The 24,282-nt window shown below is 34.9% G+C and overlaps 1 protein-coding gene across 1 annotated transcript; it reads right to left on the bottom strand.

Moving 5' to 3' along the window:
* Positions 1–1,287: 1,287 nt before the first annotated feature.
* Positions 1,288–20,014, bottom strand: LOC140160364 (uncharacterized). The gene is made up of 6 exons (XM_072183608.1): positions 19,806–20,014; positions 12,039–12,065; positions 5,790–5,986; positions 5,270–5,357; positions 3,073–3,284; positions 1,288–2,075 (listed from the first exon to the last, which is right to left on the bottom strand). Exons 1-6 carry the CDS (start codon positions 19,863–19,865, stop codon positions 1,970–1,972), a joined length of 690 nt encoding a protein of 229 aa, XP_072039709.1. The 5' UTR covers positions 19,866–20,014; the 3' UTR covers positions 1,288–1,969.
* Positions 20,015–24,282: the final 4,268 nt, after the last annotated feature.

The raw sequence follows: 24,282 nt of genomic DNA on the forward strand, positions 1-24,282 counted from the left end.
AACATAAAAGTTATTATATACTGAAAATGCCAAAGTCTGGCATAAGTTCTGAAGTTTTGTGTTTTTTACTTTCTTATGTAGCCCTATATTATTCTTTTTTACTCATATTTTTGCCTTTAATATCTCAACTTCAAATTTGCCACCTTTGGCCTCCATGCACCCGATTGTGTCACATATGTTTTAGTTCAATTTTAGTTCATTGGCATGATTTATGTCTATTAGTATGTTTCTACTGACACCTGGCTATTCCAGTTGAAATCCATACACCCCCTACATGACTTTAATCTTCCACACAGGGAGTGTAAATTTCAAATGGGGTTACCTGAATGTGTTACTTCATTTGAAATTCCCTCTGTGTGAGATTAAGGCAATGTCTTCTATATATTGGGTGGTATATGGATTTTAACTGAAATAGCGTAATACAGAAAAACAGGTGCTCCTTACCATTACATATTTATTGGTGTCTTTGCTATTCTAACTAAGATCACTCTATCTGTGTACTTTAATATATGTTTTAGTGTGTAACACAGGAGGAAACCTTTTGGCATTCTGTGTCAATCAGAACTAACTGAATGGGCTGTTTCTACAGAGCTGGATAACAGGTCAACTCCATGTCTGACAAGTAAAATTCTCAGTAGAAACACCCTATATGATTTATGCAGAAATTTGAGTCACATAGATAGTACCGACTGCCATGTTTGCATGTCGCTCATTAGAGAGCAAAATAGTGTACCTCAATTATTTTTCCATATGCTGGTAAATTTTGATTTTTGTTCTGCATGTAATCGACATGCACATAGTGCTACCCAAGCAAACCTTCAAACACTCAAATTTGAAGATACAAATTATTGTTTGATCAAATGCCAGAGGTACACTCTTTTGGTCTCCATGCATGACAAACAAAATGGTTGGTTTACCCAGCAAACACAAAAACATTTTAAAAACGTTTTAAATAAGTTATATTTTGGCTTTTGGTTTAAGTAAAAACGTTTTAATAACATTAAAATGTCGGGTTATATAAAGGTCATGATAACGTTTTAAAACGTTTTGTATGAAAACACACTACAACAATATTTTTTAATGTTTTCAAAAAATGTTATTGTAAACTATTTTTGCATACATTTTTGCCAAATATTGTGTCAATACTTTTAAGTATTGACACAATATTTTAACATAATATTTTAACACAATATTTTAACACAATATTTTAACACAATATTTTAACATAATGTTATTTAAAAATAACATTATGTTAAAATATTTGAACCCAGCAAACACAGAAATGTTCTTAAAATGTTTTTTTCAAAACCTTTTAATAACATTTAAATGTCGGGTTATATAAAGGTCATGAAAACGTTTTTAAAATGTTATTGAAAATATTTTTGGCAAACATTTTTCGCAAAATATTTTTTCAACCCCAAAATAACATTCTGTTTAGAATGTTTTGTATCAAGTTTTCAAGAATGTTTTTGGAATGTTATGAAACGTTTCAAAACGTTTTTATACCCTTTATATAACCCGACATTCAAACGTTTTCTGTAAAACATTTTTGTTTGCTGAGCAGTAGATTATCAAAAAATGTTTTTTAAGGTTATGAAAACGTTTCATACTCTTAATATACCCTTTATATAACCAGACATTTAAACGTTTTCTGACAACCTTTTATAACCTTTTGCGAATGATGTGGAAAACGTTTTGTGTTTGCTGGGTACCACAGCATTACACACAGGGCAATTCTGAGTCAGTTCTCTTATAAAATCTCTCTGGATATATGGTATAGTAATATATTAACAACTCAACAAATTTTCAATGTACATTTTTTTCAAAATATCAATCAACAACTGTGTTAAGTACATTCTATTTTCCATTTGTGGACAAACCCTGCATCTTCTTTATACATTTAAATAGCATCTATTATACAACATACAGTTTATACAGGTTCCATGTATACACCTAGCTCCAAGTTGTGCTATGCTTCAAACATGTTTTCAGGTAGGGCATCAGGACACAGGTAATCAGCCAGCTGCATTTCATCGTTAACAAATTTCACTTTATCTGCTGTCACTTCACTCAACCTGGATGTGTGTTAAAATAGATATAGGTCATCACAGTTGCGTTTTTCACTACACAAATTGCTTTTATAGATCCATCACTATGGTTGCATTAATGCTGCCTTTTTAGTTTAAATTTCAGACAGTTTAATCTATTAGCTCCTTTCAATTGAAATCATGTGGGTATAAGAAATCTTCACATCGTAAAAGCTTTAAGCTTAACATCCTAAAAAAACTAAAAGTCTTATTTGTTTTTTATAGTTGTTTGTTTGTTAAAACATGTAGGTATAAGAAATCTTCCCATCGTAAAAGCTCTTCGCATCCTAAAAAAACTTGGTCGTATTTGTTTCTCAGTTGTGTTGCTTGTATCTTAAGGTTAATGGGCTATTCCAGATGACACCCATATACCCCATAATCGAAGACATGGCCTTAATCTCACACACACAGGATGTAGATTTCAAATGGAGTTGCCCAGGTAACCCAATTTGAAATTCACACTCCAAGATCAACTTAGGTTATGTATTGTTTGTTCATTGTCTGTTTGTTTGCTTGCCTGTTTGTTTGTGTGTACTTTCTCCAATTGCCCGATTGAATATTCAATCAAAAGGATTTGTTGCCATCCCGAATTAGAGACAAATCATTTTTGACTTCGACTGTACATGCAGTCGGGTGATTTGAATTTTCACACTCTTTTTCAATCAAAAAGAGTGATTCGCAATCTTGTAGCAATTAAAGTTACGGGCAAATCTTTTTGATTGAATGTTCAGCAGAAAGAATTGATTTTCATTGTTTTTAGTCTTTTGCTCTACCGAAAATTTGAAATCTCATTCTAAACATATGCAACACATGCCATTAGAAGTAACCCCGGGGGAGTAACACATGATTGGATGGTCTACAAAAAGAGATAGAGTAAAAAAAAAAAACATTTCAATCTATTTTTCAATCTATTTAGATTGATTCCTACCACCAATTGTTAAAAGATTAAAATATTTCAATTGGCCAATTTAAGAGAGTATCTTACCAAGGTTTGATGATAGTCCAACATCCCTGGAATACCATGGGTGCATTGACAAGAAGACACACACCAAGACGCTCAGGGTACCGATGTGATAGTAGCCAGATGAGGGTCTTCACAAACTGATAATCCATGCACTGTTTACTAAACTCTCGCATATCAAATATGACACACAAGTTATCAACCACATCTTCATGGCATTTTTTACAAGCAGTTTCCTGCAGAATTGAAGAAAACAAAAATATATTTGTTAGTCATTCATTGGGAATCACCAGGCATCCACTCTCCCCTCCTCTGCTCTCCCCCTCCCACTTTTTCCCTTCCCCTCTCTGTCCCATCTCCTCTTCTCACTCCCTAACTCCTCTCTCCCCCTCCCCATCTCTCCTCCTAGCTCCCCCTCGCCCCCCTCTCTTTCCCACTCTCTTCCTCCATCTCCCCTCTCTCTTCACATTCATCCACACTTGAACTCTTAACACACTTTCCATTGCATTGGATATCCCATTCACCCTAAAGAAACCCAAAAGTGAATTCAGAAACCGAAATGTTTTTTAATTCATTTTGAACCAAACCATTGTGATGTGAACATGTAGATTTTTAAAAACACCTCAATTGTATGTCAGCACAAAATTTGAGCAGCCATTGAGGATTTGACTATACCATTGGAATATAGCGAATTGGAGATAGTACAAGACTTCAAATATCTAGGTGCATGGACTGCCAGTAGTGAGAAGGACTTCAACATCAGAAAGGCACTTGCTTGGAAGGCATGCAACAGCATGGACAAGATCTGGAAAAGTAATCTCCCAAGAGATCTAAAGATCAAGTTGTTTACCACCACTGTAGAATCGGTACTAACATATGGCGCTGAAACATGGACAATAACAACCAAAATGAGAAAAGCTATGGATGGCTGCTATACCCGTCTCTTGCGGAAGGCACTAGATATCTCATGGCAAACTCACACCACCAACAAAGAATTATATGGGAATCTGTTACCAATCTCTGAGAGGCTCAGGATTAGAAGGTTAAAGTTTGCAGGGCACTGTGCAAGAAGCGAAGAGGAAGCAGCTTCAAGTGTTCTTATGTGGCAGCCCAAACATGGAAAGCGAACAAGAGGTGCACCCAAGAAGGATTATATCAAGATGTTGGCTGATGATACAGGATTAACAGGCCCAGACATCAAGAATTGTATGCTTGACAGAGCAGTTTGGAGAGCCATTATGGGAGTCCGACTACAAGAGTCGACATAAGCAAGTAAGCAAGCTATACCATTAAGGAATCAGATAGCAACGTTGGCACAGTATTTTTTGTGGGACATGAGAGCACATCAGACATATTGAATTGTATTCTGATATCAAATAATTTTGATCTTTTGAAATTCGCGATATAATGTAGACTATGCCATTGTCGATTTTTGATAAATAAAAATATGTTATTTGATCATTATGAACGCATTCAGTTTAAATTATACTGATATTATTTTATTACATCAAAATACTAGTAAATACTGGTTATAAAAAAGTTTTATAATTATATTAGTGACAGTAACAGTAAAGTATACATTGAATGCAACATATTATAATGGCACTTCAATACTGAACAGTTCTGATTTTAGAATCTACCAGTTTAATAATCGCGAAAGCCCGAGTCAAAAATCACTTGGGAAGCCAACAAACACTACAGAGGGAGTATGGTGACTAAAAGGATCAGATGTGAAAATCTATCAATTGTGCACAAATTGATCAAATCAGAATTGAGAGTATGCACAATGGGCAAGTGGACTACGGAGAAGTCTAGATATAATGCAAATTTTATGGCAAATTATTAAAATTAATATTTTTTTAATTTTTGATATTTAACAGTCCTTTTTAAAGTGTATATGTAGCTGGGAGGTAAAGCCAAAATACGAAATGTCAAAAGTTTCAAATGATGGACGGCTTTCCTCCCAGCTATATACGTTATACATTATCATAGATCTATAAAGTTTACCTCGACTGTTAAATATCAAACAATTTTAAAAATATCAAAATTTGTCATAAAATTGTGGAAAGGACATGTCTCGTATTCAGAATGCAATTCGATATGTCTGATGTGCTCTTATGTCTCACAAAAAATTACTTTGCAAACTATCCAATCCCTTAAGGGAACTTTGAATTCTTAATTAACATGATGGGAAACATAAAACTAGTTTTTCTTTTCTTACCAATAAGTAGACTGTGAATTTTGTTAATGCATCTTCATTTCTCTCATCATTGACTTTATGATGCCGTACTCGCATCAATATAATAGGTCTGCAAACAGAAAACAACATATCAGGATAAGGTATACTCTCGAAACAAACAGAGAAAAGAAAACAAGATGTACATGTTAAAGAATAAAGATCATAATACTGGGGTTTGGCTTATTGGCTACTGAATGACCCCTTCTAGAATTCTATCAAGTGCTATAAAATAATGCAGAAACTTTCAAAATTCTCTTATTCCAGTTAACCAATGTAAATTTGCTCCATTTTTTAAAATAATTTTCAAACCTTTTTTTTACTCAATGACACTGTTTGCAACATTATTAATTAACATTCCATGCTATTTACTGATAGTAGGCAGTATCACTCATGTCTAAAGTGGTATACCCCTCCCCCAGCCCAAGGCCATGATTCTCACTCCCTCCTGCAGTGAAACAATTTTTGTTTGTTTTGTGTTTGTCCATTTCAAATTCAGTCTTACCTTCCATTTCTATCTCTATGTCTAAGTACTTCACCCTTCTTTGTTTCTAGTTCAATTCTGATATCTTCATCTTCCTGGGTCAGTTTGTCTACACCAAATTCCTTTCTCCATTTGTTACACTTGAGGATACCACTAAATGCATCATCTACAGTCTTGAACCCCTTGAGAAACCGTGTGATGCTGGCTTCAGACATGTACTGCATGGGAAAGAAAGATGAATTGGATATATCCTCATACATACAGGTGACGTTTAAGGGATGGGTTTATATGTGTGTAAATGGAGGAGAAATGGGAGGATTTTGGCATGTTTGCTGTGATTGTTTGCCTAGCAATATTGATCACAAGTACACAATTGATGGTGCATATCAAGGACCAAACTCTATAGTTTTATATTTGAGCACGATCACTTCTGTAAGGTCATGGGAAATTATGTAAATCGGCTTTTATATTTGATGTTGCATATCGGCTCACGCACTTTTTTTTGTACCCAGTATTTCACAAAGTCCCTGTACTCTGATGACCATATGACTTTTTGCTGGTATGTTGAGCACTTTAAACAATTAATTATAGTATTTACCTCCTACTTTAGGAACATGCATATGCCTTAATGTATGTCGATCATGTCAACAACCCAGTGTAGTTTTACATGGTTGGAAAAGTTTATTTCCTTTCGCTATTTTGCCAATCATAATTCATAAATTGTCCAACTTTTTAAACAAAAAAAGAGTTTTGCAACTATTCCGCCAGCAAGGAAACACAAATTTATGTGTATCCAGTGCGTCCTTTACGTTTAAATAGTTCAGTTTATTGTCAAGTTGTGCCCCTATAGTATACGCCATATTTACGGAATTGATGATACGAGCTGATACGGAATTTTTGAACCCAAATTTCTTGAAATATACATTACCTTTTTAACTTCTCGTCACGAATTGGATTCATAAGAAGGTCAAATACAAGCCTTCCATTATGGCTGGTATCATCATCTCGATTGGTGTCTTGTGTTAGTATTATTCCATATTTTGCTGGTAGAAGTTCAATGAAACCCTCCATAATTCACGACTTCTGTCACTTGTGTTATAAACTCGATGTGTTTACTATATTGTCGCTCGGGTCCGCGACTAATCGCAGGGACCGGTCTATCATTAGCTATTCTATACACTTTTCAATAGCCTTATTGTGATGTGTGGGAGTTTTAAAAGCCGAGCCATGAACAAAATATAATGCGAGCACCCGGGGGGCATCAACTTTAGAGGTGACGGTATGTGCCTGTCAATATATGCCCCTCTTTTGAAGCCGACTATACCCGATGACCAGGCACCTTCAGTTTTCAAAATATTATACCCAATGACCCCTTTTTCATTTTGATTGTACATAATGACCCTTTTTTTAAATAAAAAAAACCCCAACGTTTTGTACTGATATGCGCCTACTTCGCGACGCTTGTAGGCACAAACACCCATCAATTCTAAAGTTGAGTGCCCCGGGGCGAGCGCATACTGCGGGCCAATGAACAATGAGATAGTGGCTTTTCTGATATCGCTTTGAGGAACTGTTGAAGTATAAATCAGCCAACGAGTAGGTGTGTCCAAATTGCACATCTTGAATTGAGACCAAGACATGCTGTTATTTCAATTGTTATACCGTTCCGGTTGGTTTATTACCTACCATTGCCTACGAGATGCAGTTCTAAGGTGACAGAGGGACAGGTCTGCAATTCGATTCCACAACCATTCATACCTTTCATCTGTTTTATTGTATTATCGTGCGAATTGCTCCGTGGTACCTTACGGGTACCTGAATTTTATTTGAATGAAGATGACTCTGTCATGCTCGACGTCATATTGCATAATTTCTATACAGTATATGCAATAAACCAACCAGAACAGTATAACAATTGAAATAATAGGCAGTTCTAAGATAGGTTAAAAAGAATATAACGTCACAATTCTGTATTATTATTCAAGGTTGTAACGTGTGTCTATGCTGTCATGTAGGCCTACCTGGCAACAGACACGCCCCCGGTACAAACAGATGAAATTTGTAGAAAAGCGTGATTATGACAAAAAACATTAAAAAATGATACTTTGAGGTATTGTTTTTTAAATTTTTGTATAGCAGATCATACATACACATGTGCTGAGGTCAAAAAGGTAAAATTTTGTTTTTGACCCCTGACTCACCTGTCATTCCAAACAACCCCTTAATAATGGTAACATAAATTATTTTATAACGCAAACGTTTAGGTTTTAAACATTTATCTAAACACTTATTATGTGTGCTTGTAACACTTTTAACACTTCTTAGTGTTTACACGGTTATGGTATAGTAAGTAAACACTAAATTAAACACTTATAACAAACACGAAACACATCAAAGCTACTATACCGGATATGCATGAGTGCTTTTAAGATTAAACACTGCTTATGAACTAAATGTATATGGTCGAATCCAACCAAAAGTGTCCACGGGCCAAAAATAAAAGTCCGAAATAAAAATGTCTCCACAATTTTTTCCTTTTGCCCATTGATTGATGACATATTGGCCTTATAGGAACCAAAAGTGCCATTACTAATCTTGAAAAATAAATCCAGGACGTGTGATAGTAAATGTGATATCAAAACCCAATGTTACCTACGAATACCACTAGGATGCTTTCACTATCGCAATACTAATCAACCTAAAACAAATGGAATATTCCCATTAACGCTTTTTTCGTGTAATGTAGACCACAGGGTGTCAGGAAAATGCTAGCTCAACCAGAAAATATTTGTTTTTATTTTTATAACGCGATCAATATGATCTTAGTCAATTTATGCTAGTTTATTTTTGAAAATGAAGTTTAGGTCAGTTTCTGTATTTTATTTATCAAATGAATATGAATCAATTTACACATTGTATAAGAACGAGTAGAATATATGTTTTCAAGAATATTAGGAATTATACGCATACACATAACGCTTTATACAATGAAAAGGTGAAGAAACCCGGGTATTCGTAGGTAACATGAGCGATTTAACAATATCTATATTGAGTTTAGAGGTTTAAATTTTGCTATTATGGTAATGAATTAATAAAATGGTAGTTTTAGATCTCTTTCAGATGGTACGTCCAAATGAATAAATGCTATTACCTTAGATCAAAAATATTTTGATACTTTTAGCCAGATTTTGACCACTTCATTTTAATATACAAGTAGTTAATCAGCAATTTGACATAATAAATAATTGTTGAATGAATCCGTATATGGGTAATAATATTGTCCTGGGGTACCGCTTAAAGTTTTTGACAATTAATTTCCATTGGTAGGGACACTTCATTACACACATGTCATGTATTATGCTGTATTCGTAAGTAACATTTCAGTATTTGTAGGTAAGAATTAGACTTTTGGTGGATATCGCAATCAAAACTTCATTTTATAAAGCACTTTGAATGTATTATTTTCTTTATGTGCGTTTATTGATACTTTAGACCCTATCATGTATTAATAATGTCGGTTCACAGCGGTTGAAAGAGGATTGAAGTAAGAAACAAAGGCACTAAAGTGACTTTAATTTGCTTAATTGCACACAAATCGCTTAAAACTGTTATTGCAGACTTGTGAAGTCCATCTTTGAGTCAGTTACGTCTTGTGGCCTTTCGTTTGAGGGCAACTACAATTAGCTTTATACCAGGGTCCATCACTGTGTTGTCTAGATCATGAGACAATGAGAACAGTCGTTTTGCCATGGTATTCGTAGGTAACCTTAGCGAAAACGTCAAAAGTTACCTTCGAATAAATCAATTTGGACACAAATTACTCAGAAAACAGAAGGTCGGTAAACATTTAAAATGATGCACACATGACAGTTGACAAATCCAAGTATTTATCCCTTCTAATCTTCTTTGAATCTGATTTTTCTTTCAAATGAGCAGACCGTCGTCTATTTCAGTACATATTTTTCAACAATTAAGCCGTATTCACTTTTGCATGGTGGGCATTTATGTGAATTCGCAACTTTCATTGACATATGATTTGATAGCAAACATACAGGCCTTCGTTATGTACCAATATGGGCATTGGCATGAATGGTGGTGTTTCACAATACTGTCATGATGTCAAATTGTATTCGTAGGTAACATTCGGTTACCGAAATTTACCTACGAATACTTGCTTTTATTGTTGACATCTCAGAAATATTTAAACGCAGGCTATTGAAACTTGGTAGAAATAAAGAGTGTATTACCCTGCACCTATTGCTTAACCATTGTTTACTATTCTCTCAGTTTGTGGAAATGACACAGCTTTTAACATGTATTCGGAGGTAATGCATATTTTTACCAAACCTACCTTTGTGCCATTTAGAATTTCTGGCAGCTAAACACAATAATAAAGATGTCCGAATGCAATGCATTTCAGTATTGGACATATCAAAGCTTGTATCAATTGCGCATTTATTAGTGATTTCCATTTTTTAAAGATATATCTAGTGCTATGAAAAATTGTATTCGTAGGTAATGTAAAAAAATACCACTCAAAAAATTATCACAAAAAATTCATAATTAAGTACAAATATGTGAAAAATTGAACAGGCAATCTTTGAATACATACCTTTCAGGAAATCAATTTAGATTCAATCCAATGACTTCTTTTCATAACTGATTTAGATATTTTTAAAAATACTTTAAGAAATATTTTGAAAAAATGGGTAAAAATAGCATGTTTTGGGGTCGCTGTGTCTAAGTTTTTCACAGAAGGGTCTTATTATATATGGCGCGAAGCGTATGATCAAGGCGAATAAACACAATACAAAAACGAATGCCAATTGATTAATACTTTTAAGTTATGGCCCTGAACATGCCGTGTACACTTTTCGTTGGATTCGACCATATAGTACTTACTTTAAACACTGCAGATTCTTAGTTCATGACAGTGTGTTTAAACACTACAGATGCTTAGCTCGTAAACAGTGTGTTTAGTTTTTTAAATTAATGTGTAGAGGCAAACTTATAGCATACATTTAACACCTAAATGGTGTGTTTATCATCATTCGTTTATGTGTTTAATTTACCATCCAAAACTTATTGAGCCATTGAACACATTCTTTAATTTGTAGACATACATGTAGTTAGAAGCTAAACATGAACTTCCAAAACGTCCATGTTCAATGGCTTAACATTAAACATGTTTAGTACATGTATTTAAATACGTTTTCAAAGTGAAGACAATTAGGCCTAAATGTGTTTAGAACAGTGTTTCAATGCTATAGAGCACTGTTTTTGACGAAAATAGTTATTTTCGTCACAGGTTTTTGAAGTGTAGTGTTTAATTGAAGTGTTTAATTTAGTATTTACCTAAATATTAAGGAGTGTTTAAAAAGTGTTAATTGTTGAAGTGTTTAGATATGTGTTAAAAACCTAAACATTTAGATTTATACGTTAATGATGATTGATATTGTGACGACTCTCTACTTAAATAATTCACTTTCAAATTAACATGTCTTGTGTTTATTGAGATAAAGTGGGAAAAAAACAAAGCATTTCTTGAGAGAATCCTAGAAGCCTACCGTACTTATTTCTTAGATTACCGTTTATATGCTTTATCAAGCAAGATCAAAAAGTTTTATTGCCTCAGCAGAAAGAAACTTGTAGTAAAGAAAATATTTCGCTTAATATAATTACTGTTTCCCGTGCGATATTTGCAATTTGCTACCAACATATCGTCAATGATGTAATACTGAACTTTGAAATAGAATTGAAAATTTTTTGACGTCAAACGCATGCTAGCAGTGACAAAGCTATTAATTTGGAGCCCTTTTGACATTCGACTTGCTTTAAAGCCATAATGTACGATCTTATAATATGAAATTGGTTACTTTTTTCAAACCTGATTTTTTTGCATATTTGTAATGTTTACACATGTCCCAACTTGCACCTAAATGGAATCGGCCAAATTTGTTGTCTTTGTAGGTCAACAGAGCAAAGTTCGACATATTATCATAATTTAAAAATTATGATAATATGTCCTCCCATAGAACTGGGTGTTAAATGGCCAAATCAGTGGGATTTCTTTCACTTTACCTTGTTATTTCAACCTAAAATGGATAGCAACCATTGCCGTCAGTTATTACTAATATTATTTCAACGTTTTGAATAAAGAATAACAAAATAAAAATTTGACGGAAATCGTACATTTTAAAAGCTAGTAATATGCAATAACTCTATTCAAAATATAGAAACGGTTATTTTACGGTTTATAACGTTTTTTACCTGTTCTGGATCCGCATTAAATATGATCTGCAAAAAATAGAAAATAAAAGAAATTATTTTGTTAAATTAGACGACAAAGTATAAATGGAACAAAAGAAAGAAAACAAAACTTCAAACATAATTTAAAACTGATCATTATTATTTCATGAATATGGTGCACCAACTACCAATTAATTAATAACTCCTACTCGCTGTATCTTGTTGTTTGTTTGTTTGTTTACCCAGGTTGGTCCGTGAGGAACACATGCTAATCCACGGAAAACCATGGACCGTTCCAAGCTCATACAAATGCACAAGCCTGAATAGCCAGTGTAGGCTAATATATGCATGCTGGCCTAGATAGCTTTGATAAACAAAGCAAGAAATGGAAGAAAATAGCTAGGAAAAGAGAAAGAGAGAAGGCCACTCCCAAACACAATTGTACAATTTTACTCTTAGCCCTTACTTCGTGAGAAAGGAAACTAGTTTCTTTCCCCGGTCGCGGTCAGCCAGTGACGTATCTGCGGGTGGGGGGGGTGCAGGGTACCTGACAGCAATATGCGAAATTGTTTTTTTTTTCTTTTAAGCGACATAAAGCATTTTAATGCTTAAAAGATTCAGTAATCTACATAAAACATGGAATGCGTAATTTTAGGAAATATTTTTCAAAATATAGAAAACGCTTCAAAAATAATGAACCTCTGAGCATTGCTTTGATGTCAATTGTTCCCACGGGTCTGTTCCGTAGAGCAAATGGAATGAAGCCTAGGTAATGCGATCAACTCAAACGACTCGTATGTCAGCAATTGCTTTGGAAAGATGACGAAAATAGCGCTCGATTTGTTTTCACTGCTGTCAAGATTGACATATCTCGGACAGCAACCACCATGTACCAGTCATTAAATGTATTTTAACGGATAGAGTGCACAATTGGACGGCGATTATTTTTTTATGTTTCAGTGTTAGGCCTACAAAATTTTTTTTCAATTGTCCCATTTTGTTTGTCGTGATTTCATAATTAAGCTATGCATCTGTTAAAAGTGTATGACCTCTTTTCTCCACTTCACCCAAACAAAATCGAAATTTCGGTATAAGACTGTTTGGAACAAATTTTGTGCATGGGCTTCTTTGTATGGCAAATGTCATAAAATCGGAACATCCAACTTTATATTAGTGTTGCTTGCCCTCTGTTTATCTGCACCGTCAGTGCGCTACTGCGCCCTAGCTCTACCTGCGTAATGTTTGCCTATCTTCAGTAGATAGCAAAGATTAATTGGGCGAACTATCATTATTTATTCATTTTTTATACGTGAATATCTATTTATTTATTTAATTCACATTTTCTCACATTTACTTGTTTTTCTTAATTACTTTACAATTACATGTACGAAGTTATTTACCATCACAGTAAACTCAAGAACAATTTTTTTCATAATCATAAAAACACATTTTTGAGCTATACAAATTACACGTGGAGCTATATAGCTCTCAGTGGCAGCGGAATCATTTAAATTGGAGGCGGTCGGGGGGGGGGGACGAGCATATATTTTGTTCCGGTTTTACTGTGACTTTTTCAAAATTTCAGACTATTTTTGCCCCATATGAAGTTGTGCTGTTTTCAAAATTTTGCATTTTTACCCTATAGGCAGGAGATACGGTATTCTTCGTACATCTGTTATGATTTTTCAATAATAACAATAATAATAATTATATAGATTTCTATAGCGCCCAATGCATAAAGCAGTATACAGGCTTTTTATTAGACGTACAATATTGTATGTACAATGTGTACGTTATTTAATCTATTGCCATTCTATTTCCAGTAAAGTTTAAGTTCTAACGAATGTTTGAAGACGTAAAATCGATAATATTTTCTACCAGATATAGTACGTAACATATTATCGATTTTACGTCATCAAACATTCGTTAGAACTTAAACATTACTGAAATAGAATGGCAATAGATAAATAACGTACATATTGTACATACAATATTGTACGTCTAATACTCTGAGTCTGTGGAGCGCTTAAGCCTCTGGGCGCTTTACATAAAATACCAAAAGTGGGCTTAAAACTACAACAAACATTTTAGGGACGACGTTTATGCTCACTATGACTTTGATGTACGTTGCAAAAAATTAGAGCAACTGCAATATAACGTGGCAATGTACCATAAAATTGATTTGAAACATGGCGCATGAAGCACTTCTAAGGTTTCATTCAGTTTCTCTTTTGATTGCGATTTGATATATCCAGTTACAGTATTTGTGTGATACGGTTTGACTCACGTTGTAATGTATAGTAATGTGTTTCATCTTCATAGCATGAGGATTCCTCAAACATACTTATACATTTCCTCTTCTCCCTCTCTCTCTCTCTCTCTCATCTCTCTCCTTCCCCTCCCCTCCCTCTCCTCTCTCTCTCCTCTCTCTCTCCCTCTCGACCTAGCTCTCTTCCTCTTCTCTCTCTGTGCTTCTGACCTTTGTAATGACTTCCATTTCATCTCCCTCTTTCTCTCCATCGGTTTCTCTTTTTGTTTCTTTCTTCCATTCCTCTATCATGTCTATACATCACCTCAATACATCTTTACCCTTTTCTCTGTCTTGTTTACTAACAGTAAATTTATTTATTTATTAGTTTTTTTTTAGTTTTTTTTATCTATAAACATATTTATTTATTAACAATTCACATATTCTCACATTTACTTGTTTTACTTTTACATGTACCAGTGGCGTAGCTGGGATTTTTTCCAGGGGGCGGGGGGGGGGGGGGGGCAAGCCTGTGTGGGGCGGGGCCCAAACCCATCAAAAAAAAATTTTGCCGCCCCTTCCGGGATTATAGGCGCTAGCGCCCTAAAAGCAACACATTTTGATTATATAGTACCATTTTTCCCCTCCTCTCCCTTTTTTCCTCTCTCTCTCTCCTTTTCCTCCTTTTTCCTTGCGCTAGGGCAGGGGGCCCAAACAGGCAATTTTGCCAGGGGCAATTGCCCCCCCCACCAGCTAAATTATTTACCATCGCCATGATCACAGTAAACTCAATTAGTTGTTCAAAATCATAAAAAACACATTTGAGCAACATACAAATTACTTCTTACTGATGTACTAGTACGTTGGGAAAATGTTTGCATTTGAGAGGACGTTGCAGTTTACCATAAAATTGATTTGAAACATGACGCATGAAGCACTTCTAAGGTTTCATTCAGTTTCTCTTTTGATTGTGATTTGATATATCCAGTTACAGTATTTGTGTGATACGGTTTGACTCGCTTTGTAATGTATAGTAATGTGTTTCATCTTCAGTAGATAGCATGAGGATTCATCAAACATACTACTTTTCCTCTTCTCCCTCTCTCTCTCTCTCATCTCTCTCCTTCCCCCCCCCTCCCTCCCTCTCTAATTCTCCTCTCTCTCTCTCTCTCTCTCTCCCTCTCCCTCTCGACCTAGCTCTCTTCCTCTTCTCTCTCTGTGCTTCTGACCTTTGTAATGACTTTCATTTCATCTCCCTCTTTCTCTCCATCGGTTTCTCTTTTTGTTTCTTTCTTCCATTCCTCTATCATGTCTATACATCACCTCAATACATCTTTACCCTTTTCTCTGTCTTGTTTACTAACAGTAAATTTATTTATTTATTAGTTTATTTTTTATTTATTTTTTTATCTATAAATATATTTATTTATTAACAATTCACATATTCTCACATTTACTTGTTTTACTTTTACATGTACCAGTGGCGTAGCTGGGATTTTTTCCAGGGGGCGGGGGGGGGGGGCAAGCCTGTGTGGGGCGGGGCCCAAACCCATCAAACAAAAATGTTGCCGCCCCTTAAAGGATTATAGGCGCTAGCGCCCTAAAAGCAACACATTTTGATTATATAGTACCATTTTTCCCCTCCTCTCCCTTTTTTCCTCTCTTTCTCCTTTTTCCTCCTTTTTTCCTTGCGCTAGGGGGCGGGGCCCAAATAGCGCTAGGGGGGGGCCCAAACAGGCAATTTTTGCCAGGGGGCAATTGCCCCCCCTGCCCCTGCCCCCCAGCTAAATTATTTACCATCGCCATGATCACAGTAAACTCAATTAGTTGTTCAAAATCATAAAAAACACATTTGAGCAACATACACATTACTTACGGAGTTATATACTCACTGTTACTGATGTACTAGTAAAATTAGGGAAAATATTATAGAACATACTGTGTAATGTTTGCATTTGAGAGGACGTTGCAGTTTACCATATAATTGATTTGAAACATGACGTATGAAGCACTTCTAAGGTTTCATTCAGTTTCTCTTTAGATTGCGATTTGGTATATCAAGTTACAGTATTTGTGTGATATGGTTTGACTCGCGTTGTAATGTATAGTAATGTGTTTCATCTTCAGTAGATTGGGATTCATCAAACATACTAACATTTTCCTTTCTCTCTCCCTCTCATCTCTCTCCTTCCCTCCCCTCCCGTCCCTCACTCTCCCTCTCCAATCTCTCGATCTACCTCGCTTCTTCTCTTTATGGCTCCTTTCTCTCCATCTATTTCTCTTTTTGTTTCTTTCTTCTCCACTTCTCTATACATCACATCAGTTATACATATTTCCCCCTTTTTGGCCTTGTTTACCAACAGTTATTTATTTATTTATTTATTTATTTATTTATTTATTTATTTATTTATTTATTTATTTATTTATTTATTTATTTATTTATTTATTTATTTATTTATTTATTTATTTATTTATTTATTTTATATATTACAATAAAATTTCATTTATTCCATTTATTTTATTTATCTAATTGTATTCATTTATTTAAGTTTTACTTACTATTTATTTATGTGTGTATGTAGGCCTATGTATGTTCGGATTGGAAGACATTTTCGTGTATAGTTAGTCATCATTTTTCCGTGAATATCATTGATAATAATTCTCAAATATGCAATATATTATTCACAATTTCAATTTTGTTAACATGTTAAGAAACAGTCACGAGCAGATGTATGTGAGCATAAACTCTTTTCTTTTTTAATATGGCATTTTCTCAGCGCAGATAAATATCTAATAATCAAATTGGTATTCCACATGGATGTGCACGCACATCATATACAACCTACCCATGTACCTAAGTATTGGATGTAATTAGTAAAAGTGCCGTACATTGTGTACGTGAACTTGCGTTGGCCAATATTTAGTCTGGCTTGCTTTTTTTAAACGGTATTAACCTTTGAAGGCTAAACACACCATCATCATCATCATCAACAATTATTATTATCATTTTTTTAAATTATTATTATTATTATTATTAATATTATTATTATTATTATTATTATTATTATTGTTATTATTAGTGTTATTATTATTATTATTATTATTATTATTATTATTATTATTATTATTATTATTATTATTGTTGTTGTTGTTGTTGTTGTTGTTGTTGTTGTTGTTGTTATTATTATTATTATTTGTTATTATTATTATTATTATTATTATTATTATTATTATTATTATTATTATTATTATTATTATTATTATTATTATTGAATAGTTCAGAAAAGGCTATATAGTATAATGGTAATAACATTCAATCCATATCCAATTCCAAATGTTGAGGCTTCATCATCATCATCATCATCATCATCATCATCATCATCATCATCATCATCATCATCATCATCATCAATACAAAATTTAGAAAACAACACTTTCGCCTTATTTGTCACACGACCGTATTACCAAATGTCTTTCTTACAATCAAACCGAAGTATTTTTCTCACGGTAGTATTGCTGACATGAATATTTAATCGAATTATGCAACATTTAAAGATCTCTATACAAAGAATGCGAGGATATAACGTTAACATCTGGGAAAAACAGAATCGGCCAAAATTTGTCAATATAATTCAATTTTATCTATTCGTATAAAAGGCCGTTTATATTTTTTATCTATTCAGTCGGAATTATTCCATAATTCCCATTATTGTTTTTGCTATAAGTGTACATTACTTATGGGTTTAGATGATAAGTGAGGTAGCTCCATTATAATAAATAACACGACTGGAAATTGTAGCTCCTAAAAATAAATACTGAAAAGACAATATACATCACATGCACTTGTTATTTTAGTGAGGCCATTTATAATTTGAAATATTGTACACCAGGAATACAATTACATTAATAATACTAATCAATATCACTGAACGTGTTGCTGCCATTTATATACTTTGAGTGGTGAATGGCTACTCAGTTTTTCATCAATAAAGTTCACAAACAGCAAAAGGTTAAGGATCAATATTGTTATATTAATGGCACAGACTCTCCTCTTTTATTTCTCTCTTAATATCTCTCCCTCTCATTTTTTATGTCTCCTCCACTAACCCAACGCTCTTATTAGTAAACTACTCAACAACCAAACAATGTGATTAATGAGCAACAACACACTGTCTTCAATGTACCAACTATGTTGCATAACATAAGTAGCCTATACATTAGTGTCGAAGAGTATATCGCTCCATTATTACGACTAAATTATTATATATACACTACGGTATACTACTCGTACCTTTATTAAAAGGTTAAAACTATTTAAAGCCCGGATTTAAAGATATTTAAAAATTCTTCAAAATTACAAAAGCACAGTAGGGAAAAAGATGAAGATCATTTAAAATATCGTCGCTATCTACCGTAGATAGCAGGTGTTTGGAAAGCAGAACGTTGGTGTCTAATTTTACAAACAAGGCTATGAACAATATTATATAGAGAATTTTGGTGACTTTATTACTATAGTCATCTTATTCTTATAAAGTACACGTTGCCAAGGCAATTAATTCAATCGGATATAATTTTTGTTAAGTTGTTATAAATGAGCATTAAATAATACAGTGATCGATTTATCAAGGACATATTTATGTATTATCTATGAATGTAATAGACCTAGATTATAAATATATTGACATGTCACAGATATCGATATTTCACAGCAAACAATATTATAAATAATGATGATAATTGATGACTAGATTATAGTTCAATATTAATAATGATGATAATTGATATTAACCAAACATGTTTGAAGCTTTATGTAAAATACCGAAATAAGTGAAGTAATTACTGTTATCTACCGTAGATAGAGCCATGAGTGGCATAACTTTGGGATCTAATTTTGTACACTTCAACAAATTATGAAGTATACGTTGTCAAGGCAATAATTTAATCAGGTGAAAATATATAGGCCTATATGTTGGTATAAATGAGCATTAAGTGCATTCATTTATCAAGGACGTATAGTCTATTATTCATTATTTATGAATGAAATATCAAATAGACCAGTCATGCATGTATTATTATCTTTATTTCTATGCCATATAATAATATTTTGCATTCTAATGAAGATAGTTGATATTTCCCAAACATATTTGAAGCTTCTATCATAAAGCATATATTGCGCTTTATCATGTTCATAGGCAATTTGTGATAATAAAATACAAATAATAACATCAACGATAATCATGGGAAGTTGTTTTGCAGGGCGCAATGAAGCGGATTCCACCGCATGCTAAACACAATAATGTACTTTTTACCTGCTTTTTCCATCTGAAAGAGCTCATTCACGAAAACGCATTTTTTTACACTAGATATTCTTTATAAAAGCCAAAATCCTCTTGATATCGTCTATTCAAAATTGTATACATGGAAACGGATTCTGAACACAAGGTATGTGCACCGCATCAGTGCCGGCATGATGAGAACCAATATGTTATCTCGTCTTCTTTTAGCAAGATGTTACAATATAAATGCATCAATTCACCTACCTCACATCGTTCTTTTAATTCCTCGAGGTCTTTTTGGTTGAACTCTCCTGGATTACCCATTTTGGTTATAAAATATTCCTTACTTTTATCACAAAGTAATATTTTTTATTTATCGAGGTTATAAATTCCGGACAGTAGTCATATATTCAGAGGAAGAACAAGTGTATGCTGCATGGATATGTACGTCTGTATGCTATAATGTGAACGTACAAGAAACACGTAAGATGGGTTCTTGTGCTCAGCAATGCTCATAGAATTCAATGGGGAATATCAAGTCCTGGCTCAAAATGAACAAATGATGGCGCAAAGGTAACTACCTGTTTAAACCCTGGTTTAAACATTTATGTCTAAGGGTAGATGTAGACGAGGTATTGTTGGTCGACTAAACAGCCAAAAATCGAGCTTCATTGTCTAAATCAATATATTATTGAAAAATAACACTTTGATGTTTTGCAAAAGTTCATTCTACAAATCATATACTTTGAAAACTTGCTTGATTTATAATGAGTTATGTACATTTTACAAAAGTGTTGTTTAGATATAAAAAATAGAATTAATCACATCAATGTTGTTTTACCAGACCCAGAGATAAAATAAAATAGAATAAATACCCCCTAAATCAGCCTTCACTAATACCAATACGGTATTAGCAGTAGATAGCTACTTCATCAATGCCAGTATAATGGTGAAACGGAATTGGATCACCCTGTTCACCCTGTATGTTTTCACACGCTTTCGCGGGCTAATTTTTCCTGCCCTTATTTGGAAGGCATGCATACGGCATGTCAGCCAATCAGCGCGATTCCCGGCTGCGTGATCACTTCGCGCCACATGCACAGCGCACCAGAACGTGTGCTACTTTTAATTAGGTAAGTCGCATTTTTCAGAGCTCTCGTCAATAATTCACTCAAAGTCCTCGAAAATGCACTGTTATGAGCTATTAATTATATGATATTGTCGGGAAGTATTACGAGCACTTGCAGTAGATGTTTTGTTATATTATGTCGAGAAGAAATGGTTTAAATAGAGGATTTTGTGTGTCAGTTTGTCTCAGTATAGCGTGTATAGCGTTTCATGCATGTGTAATGTGATCTCGCCGCAGCAATTCTTTTTGGCTTCAAAAGTCACAGTTTGCTTTTAGATGTCGCCAAAAACATGCACCTATGCAATTCAGCAGCTATTACTGGTCATTTTGAGATTAGAACCAGTCTTTTGCGTTTTGCGGAATGTATTGAAAGAGTGTGTATAAAATCATGTCAGTTTATAAATTAATTGTGTTGAGTATAGAGTCGCCATGTTACTGTGTTGCGCTATGGAGGTCGAACTTTACACAGGCGGCCTATGGGGGTCAAGTTGTCGTTTTGAGAGTGACGTACTCGTGTACATGTACATGATGGCGGCGTGTTGTACATAAGATCATTGTAAATTAAATGCTCTCTTGTCATTTATTATTATTATCTCTTATATTAATCACGATTGCATGTAACTTGAGATAATATTTTTGATCATCCTTTTCCTTTTGGACTTCAAATAATTAAATGAAACGCTCTTTCTTTGCAAACTTCGCACATTTAAACGCGCACGCGCGCCGTGTCTTCGCCCAACAACCATGACTAGGGAAAGGTATGTGTATTCTGATAATAAGTATTGTAAATAAATAATCGTTAGTATTTTTCCAAGTCATGTCAACACGTTTATTACAATTTAATCTTGTGGAAATATAAACTCAGATCTTTATATTTCAATCGTTACTTAATTATACTTCATAACAACTCGTATACTACGTGCTAAAGTGCATCTAAATAATATTATGAGGACGATCAAGGCGAGTTATCAAATTAAAGAGTAGAGTTATAATAGGCCTAATTAGTTTATGAAGAGTATTAATCAAGGCGAGTTATCAATTACAGAAGTGGAGTTGTAGGTCTATGCACATTTTATGAGGACGATCGAGGCGAGTTATAAACTAAAGTAGTAGAGTTATATTATGGGAAGTGAAGAGTCTAATTAGGCCTATACATTATTTCACAAGATAACTTTGGTGAGTATATGAATGCGAGTTATCAATTACCGAAGTGGAGTTGCAGGTTGAAGGTATAATATTACCACTTATTATTATATGTCCCATGAATAACTGACTCCAGCAGACTACATCAGCATCAGGAGTGGTTGCAAGACGGAACGGTAAACGTGCCGGGGGCCGTTACTGTGTCTGGCCACGCACATCAGTACCAGGAGTGGTTGCAAGACGGAACGGTAAACGTGCCGGGGGTCGTTACTGTGTCTGGCCACGCACATCAGTACCAGGAGTGGTTGCAAGACGGAACGGTAAACGTGTCGGGGGCCGTTACTGTGTCTGGCCACGCACATCAACTTGAAAGTGAACAGGCCAGGGGGCCGTTGGGCTGCGCATTTGGATGTCATCAGTCTGTTGGAGCTCAGTATTTCCCATAGTTGTGTTAAAGATATTTTAGGCCCAAGTAATGTAAATATATTGTGTATATAGTAGTAATACATACAAATACGTGCTCTGCACCCCATTTGTATGCTATTACGAATGCTGGTCCACACCTAGAGGGGGGCTATGCTGCCCAAATTTTCATTCATTAATTACATAGGCGGTAATTGGGTAAATGTTTTCATAAGTATATGTGCGGAAATTGGTTATGTGATGTATATAGTAGTAATACATACAAATACGTGCTCTGCACCCCATTTGTATTCTATTACGAATTTCTGGTCTGCACCTAGAGGGGGGCTATGCTGCCCAATTTTTCATTTAGATAGTTAAAATACCAAATTCTCCTTATGGAGCCAAAATCGTGCAGGTGCAGTAGGCCTAAGTTATGTATTGTATAAAACATGTTAAATTTGTATTAACGACCAGAACGTGTGCTACTTTTAATTAGGTGGAGGTGACGGAGATGAGGTGACGGGATGCAGGGAGGTTGTGTAGCTAATGTTTCCAAAGACGTAGTAATGTATACCTGGAGTGTGGTGATAAATAAATTAGTACAGAAAGTAACAGCTACCGCTTTTTGAGATACTCATTAGTTGCACCGAGTCAAACGTGGAGTTCTGCCCTCCACACGATACCTACGCCTCTACCCAAAATTGCAGTGCCCTCTTTGAGGGATGGTGTCACCCCGGTCATCCTGACATACACAGCCAACCTTTCCGAGACTTCCGGTTTAATTCTATCACATTAGTAGAGGCTTAGTGGTGTCGACCTCACGTAGATAATTCGAGTTATTTGCCTACACCCCGAGTCCGCTACAAATTGGTGTCAGGAGTGGGATTGAATATGGTGCAGCTAAGCTTGAAGGAGTAGAAACAAAGTGTGCGACGGCGACTGGGATTAAATATGGTGCAGCTAGAGAGACAGAAAAAAAAAACTGAGTCCTAAGCTTAGATAGAGGGGAAATAAAGAAATAAAACAAAAGAGAGAAAAAAAAAAAAAGAATTCCTAAGCTTAAAAAAAAAAAAAAAAAAAGAGAAAGAAAAGAAATGGATTCTTAAGCTTAGAGGCGCAATTAAGATAAGAAAAAAAAAAAAAAAGGAGAACAAAAAAAAAGCGATGTTAAGCTTAGAGGAGTAAAAGTAAAAGAAAAAAAAAAAAAAAAAAAAAGAGAGAGAAAAAAAAAAAAAAAAAGGGGTCCAAAGCTCAGAGGAAAAAAAAATGGTGGGAGGTAGTCCACTGACCACACCAGAGGCGACTGGGGGGGAGAGTTCTGAGGAGAGGCATGTTGAGCGCCCGGTAGAATACAATGGAGAGCAAGGGGACACTGGAGGCCACCAGTTGGGAGAAGTGGATGAGAGAGATATAGAAGTGGTAAAGAAAGCTAAGGCTGTGGAGGGTGATACCAGTACTGGGTTAGTGCAACCAGATTCCCGTGAAAGAGGCACCTCGGAGGGTAGCCCTGACAGTAGTGAATACTGGGTAGATAAAGAGGATACCGAGATCCGCTACAAGAAAGTCTGGGTGGCAAATGGTGGGCAAGAGTTGGTGCAGGCAAGTCGAAATGGAGAGGATATGCAAAGAGAGAAATGTCCAGACCAAGGAAAAGGGAAGACAGCATTTATACCGATTGAGTTAGAAAGTGATCGCCAAGAGGCACGAAGGCGACGAGAACGGGAAGAACTTGAAGAGACTCTATTCCAAAATAGATCACATGGAAGCTACAGAAGGGAGGAAGATGACCCAAACCAAGGGATCATGGCTTGGCAGGCTCAACAAATGCAGGAGAGACTGAAGATGTGTGAAGCTCACATGCGATCTATGCAGTTGCAGTATGCTGAACTGGAAGCTGAAAAGGAAGCGATGGGAATGCACATGAAACATAAATTAGAAACTCAAAAAGTCCACTTTGAAAGGGAAAGTGCCCTGTACCAGAATGATATAAGAGCAGTGGAAGCTCGAGGGCGAGAGAGAGAGGAACGATTAAGGGAGAAAGAAGAGTATTTAGAACGACAGGCA

The sequence above is a fragment of the Amphiura filiformis genome, chromosome 9 (genome assembly GCF_039555335.1).
Source record: "Amphiura filiformis chromosome 9, Afil_fr2py, whole genome shotgun sequence".
Lineage (NCBI taxonomy): Eukaryota > Metazoa > Echinodermata > Ophiuroidea > Amphilepidida > Amphiuridae > Amphiura > Amphiura filiformis.

Coding starts and splice junctions, on each gene's coding strand:
- LOC140160364 (XM_072183608.1), bottom strand. CDS start 19,865: ATGGGTAATCCAGGAGAGTTCAACCAAAAAGACCTCGAGGAATTAAAA. Junction 5,987..12,038: donor TTAATGCGGATCCAGAACAG/GTAAAAAACGTT, acceptor TTTCCCATGCAG/TACATGTCTGAAGCCAGCAT. Junction 5,358..5,789: donor CATAGAGATAGAAATGGAAG/GTAAGACTGAAT, acceptor TTCTGTTTGCAG/ACCTATTATATTGATGCGAG.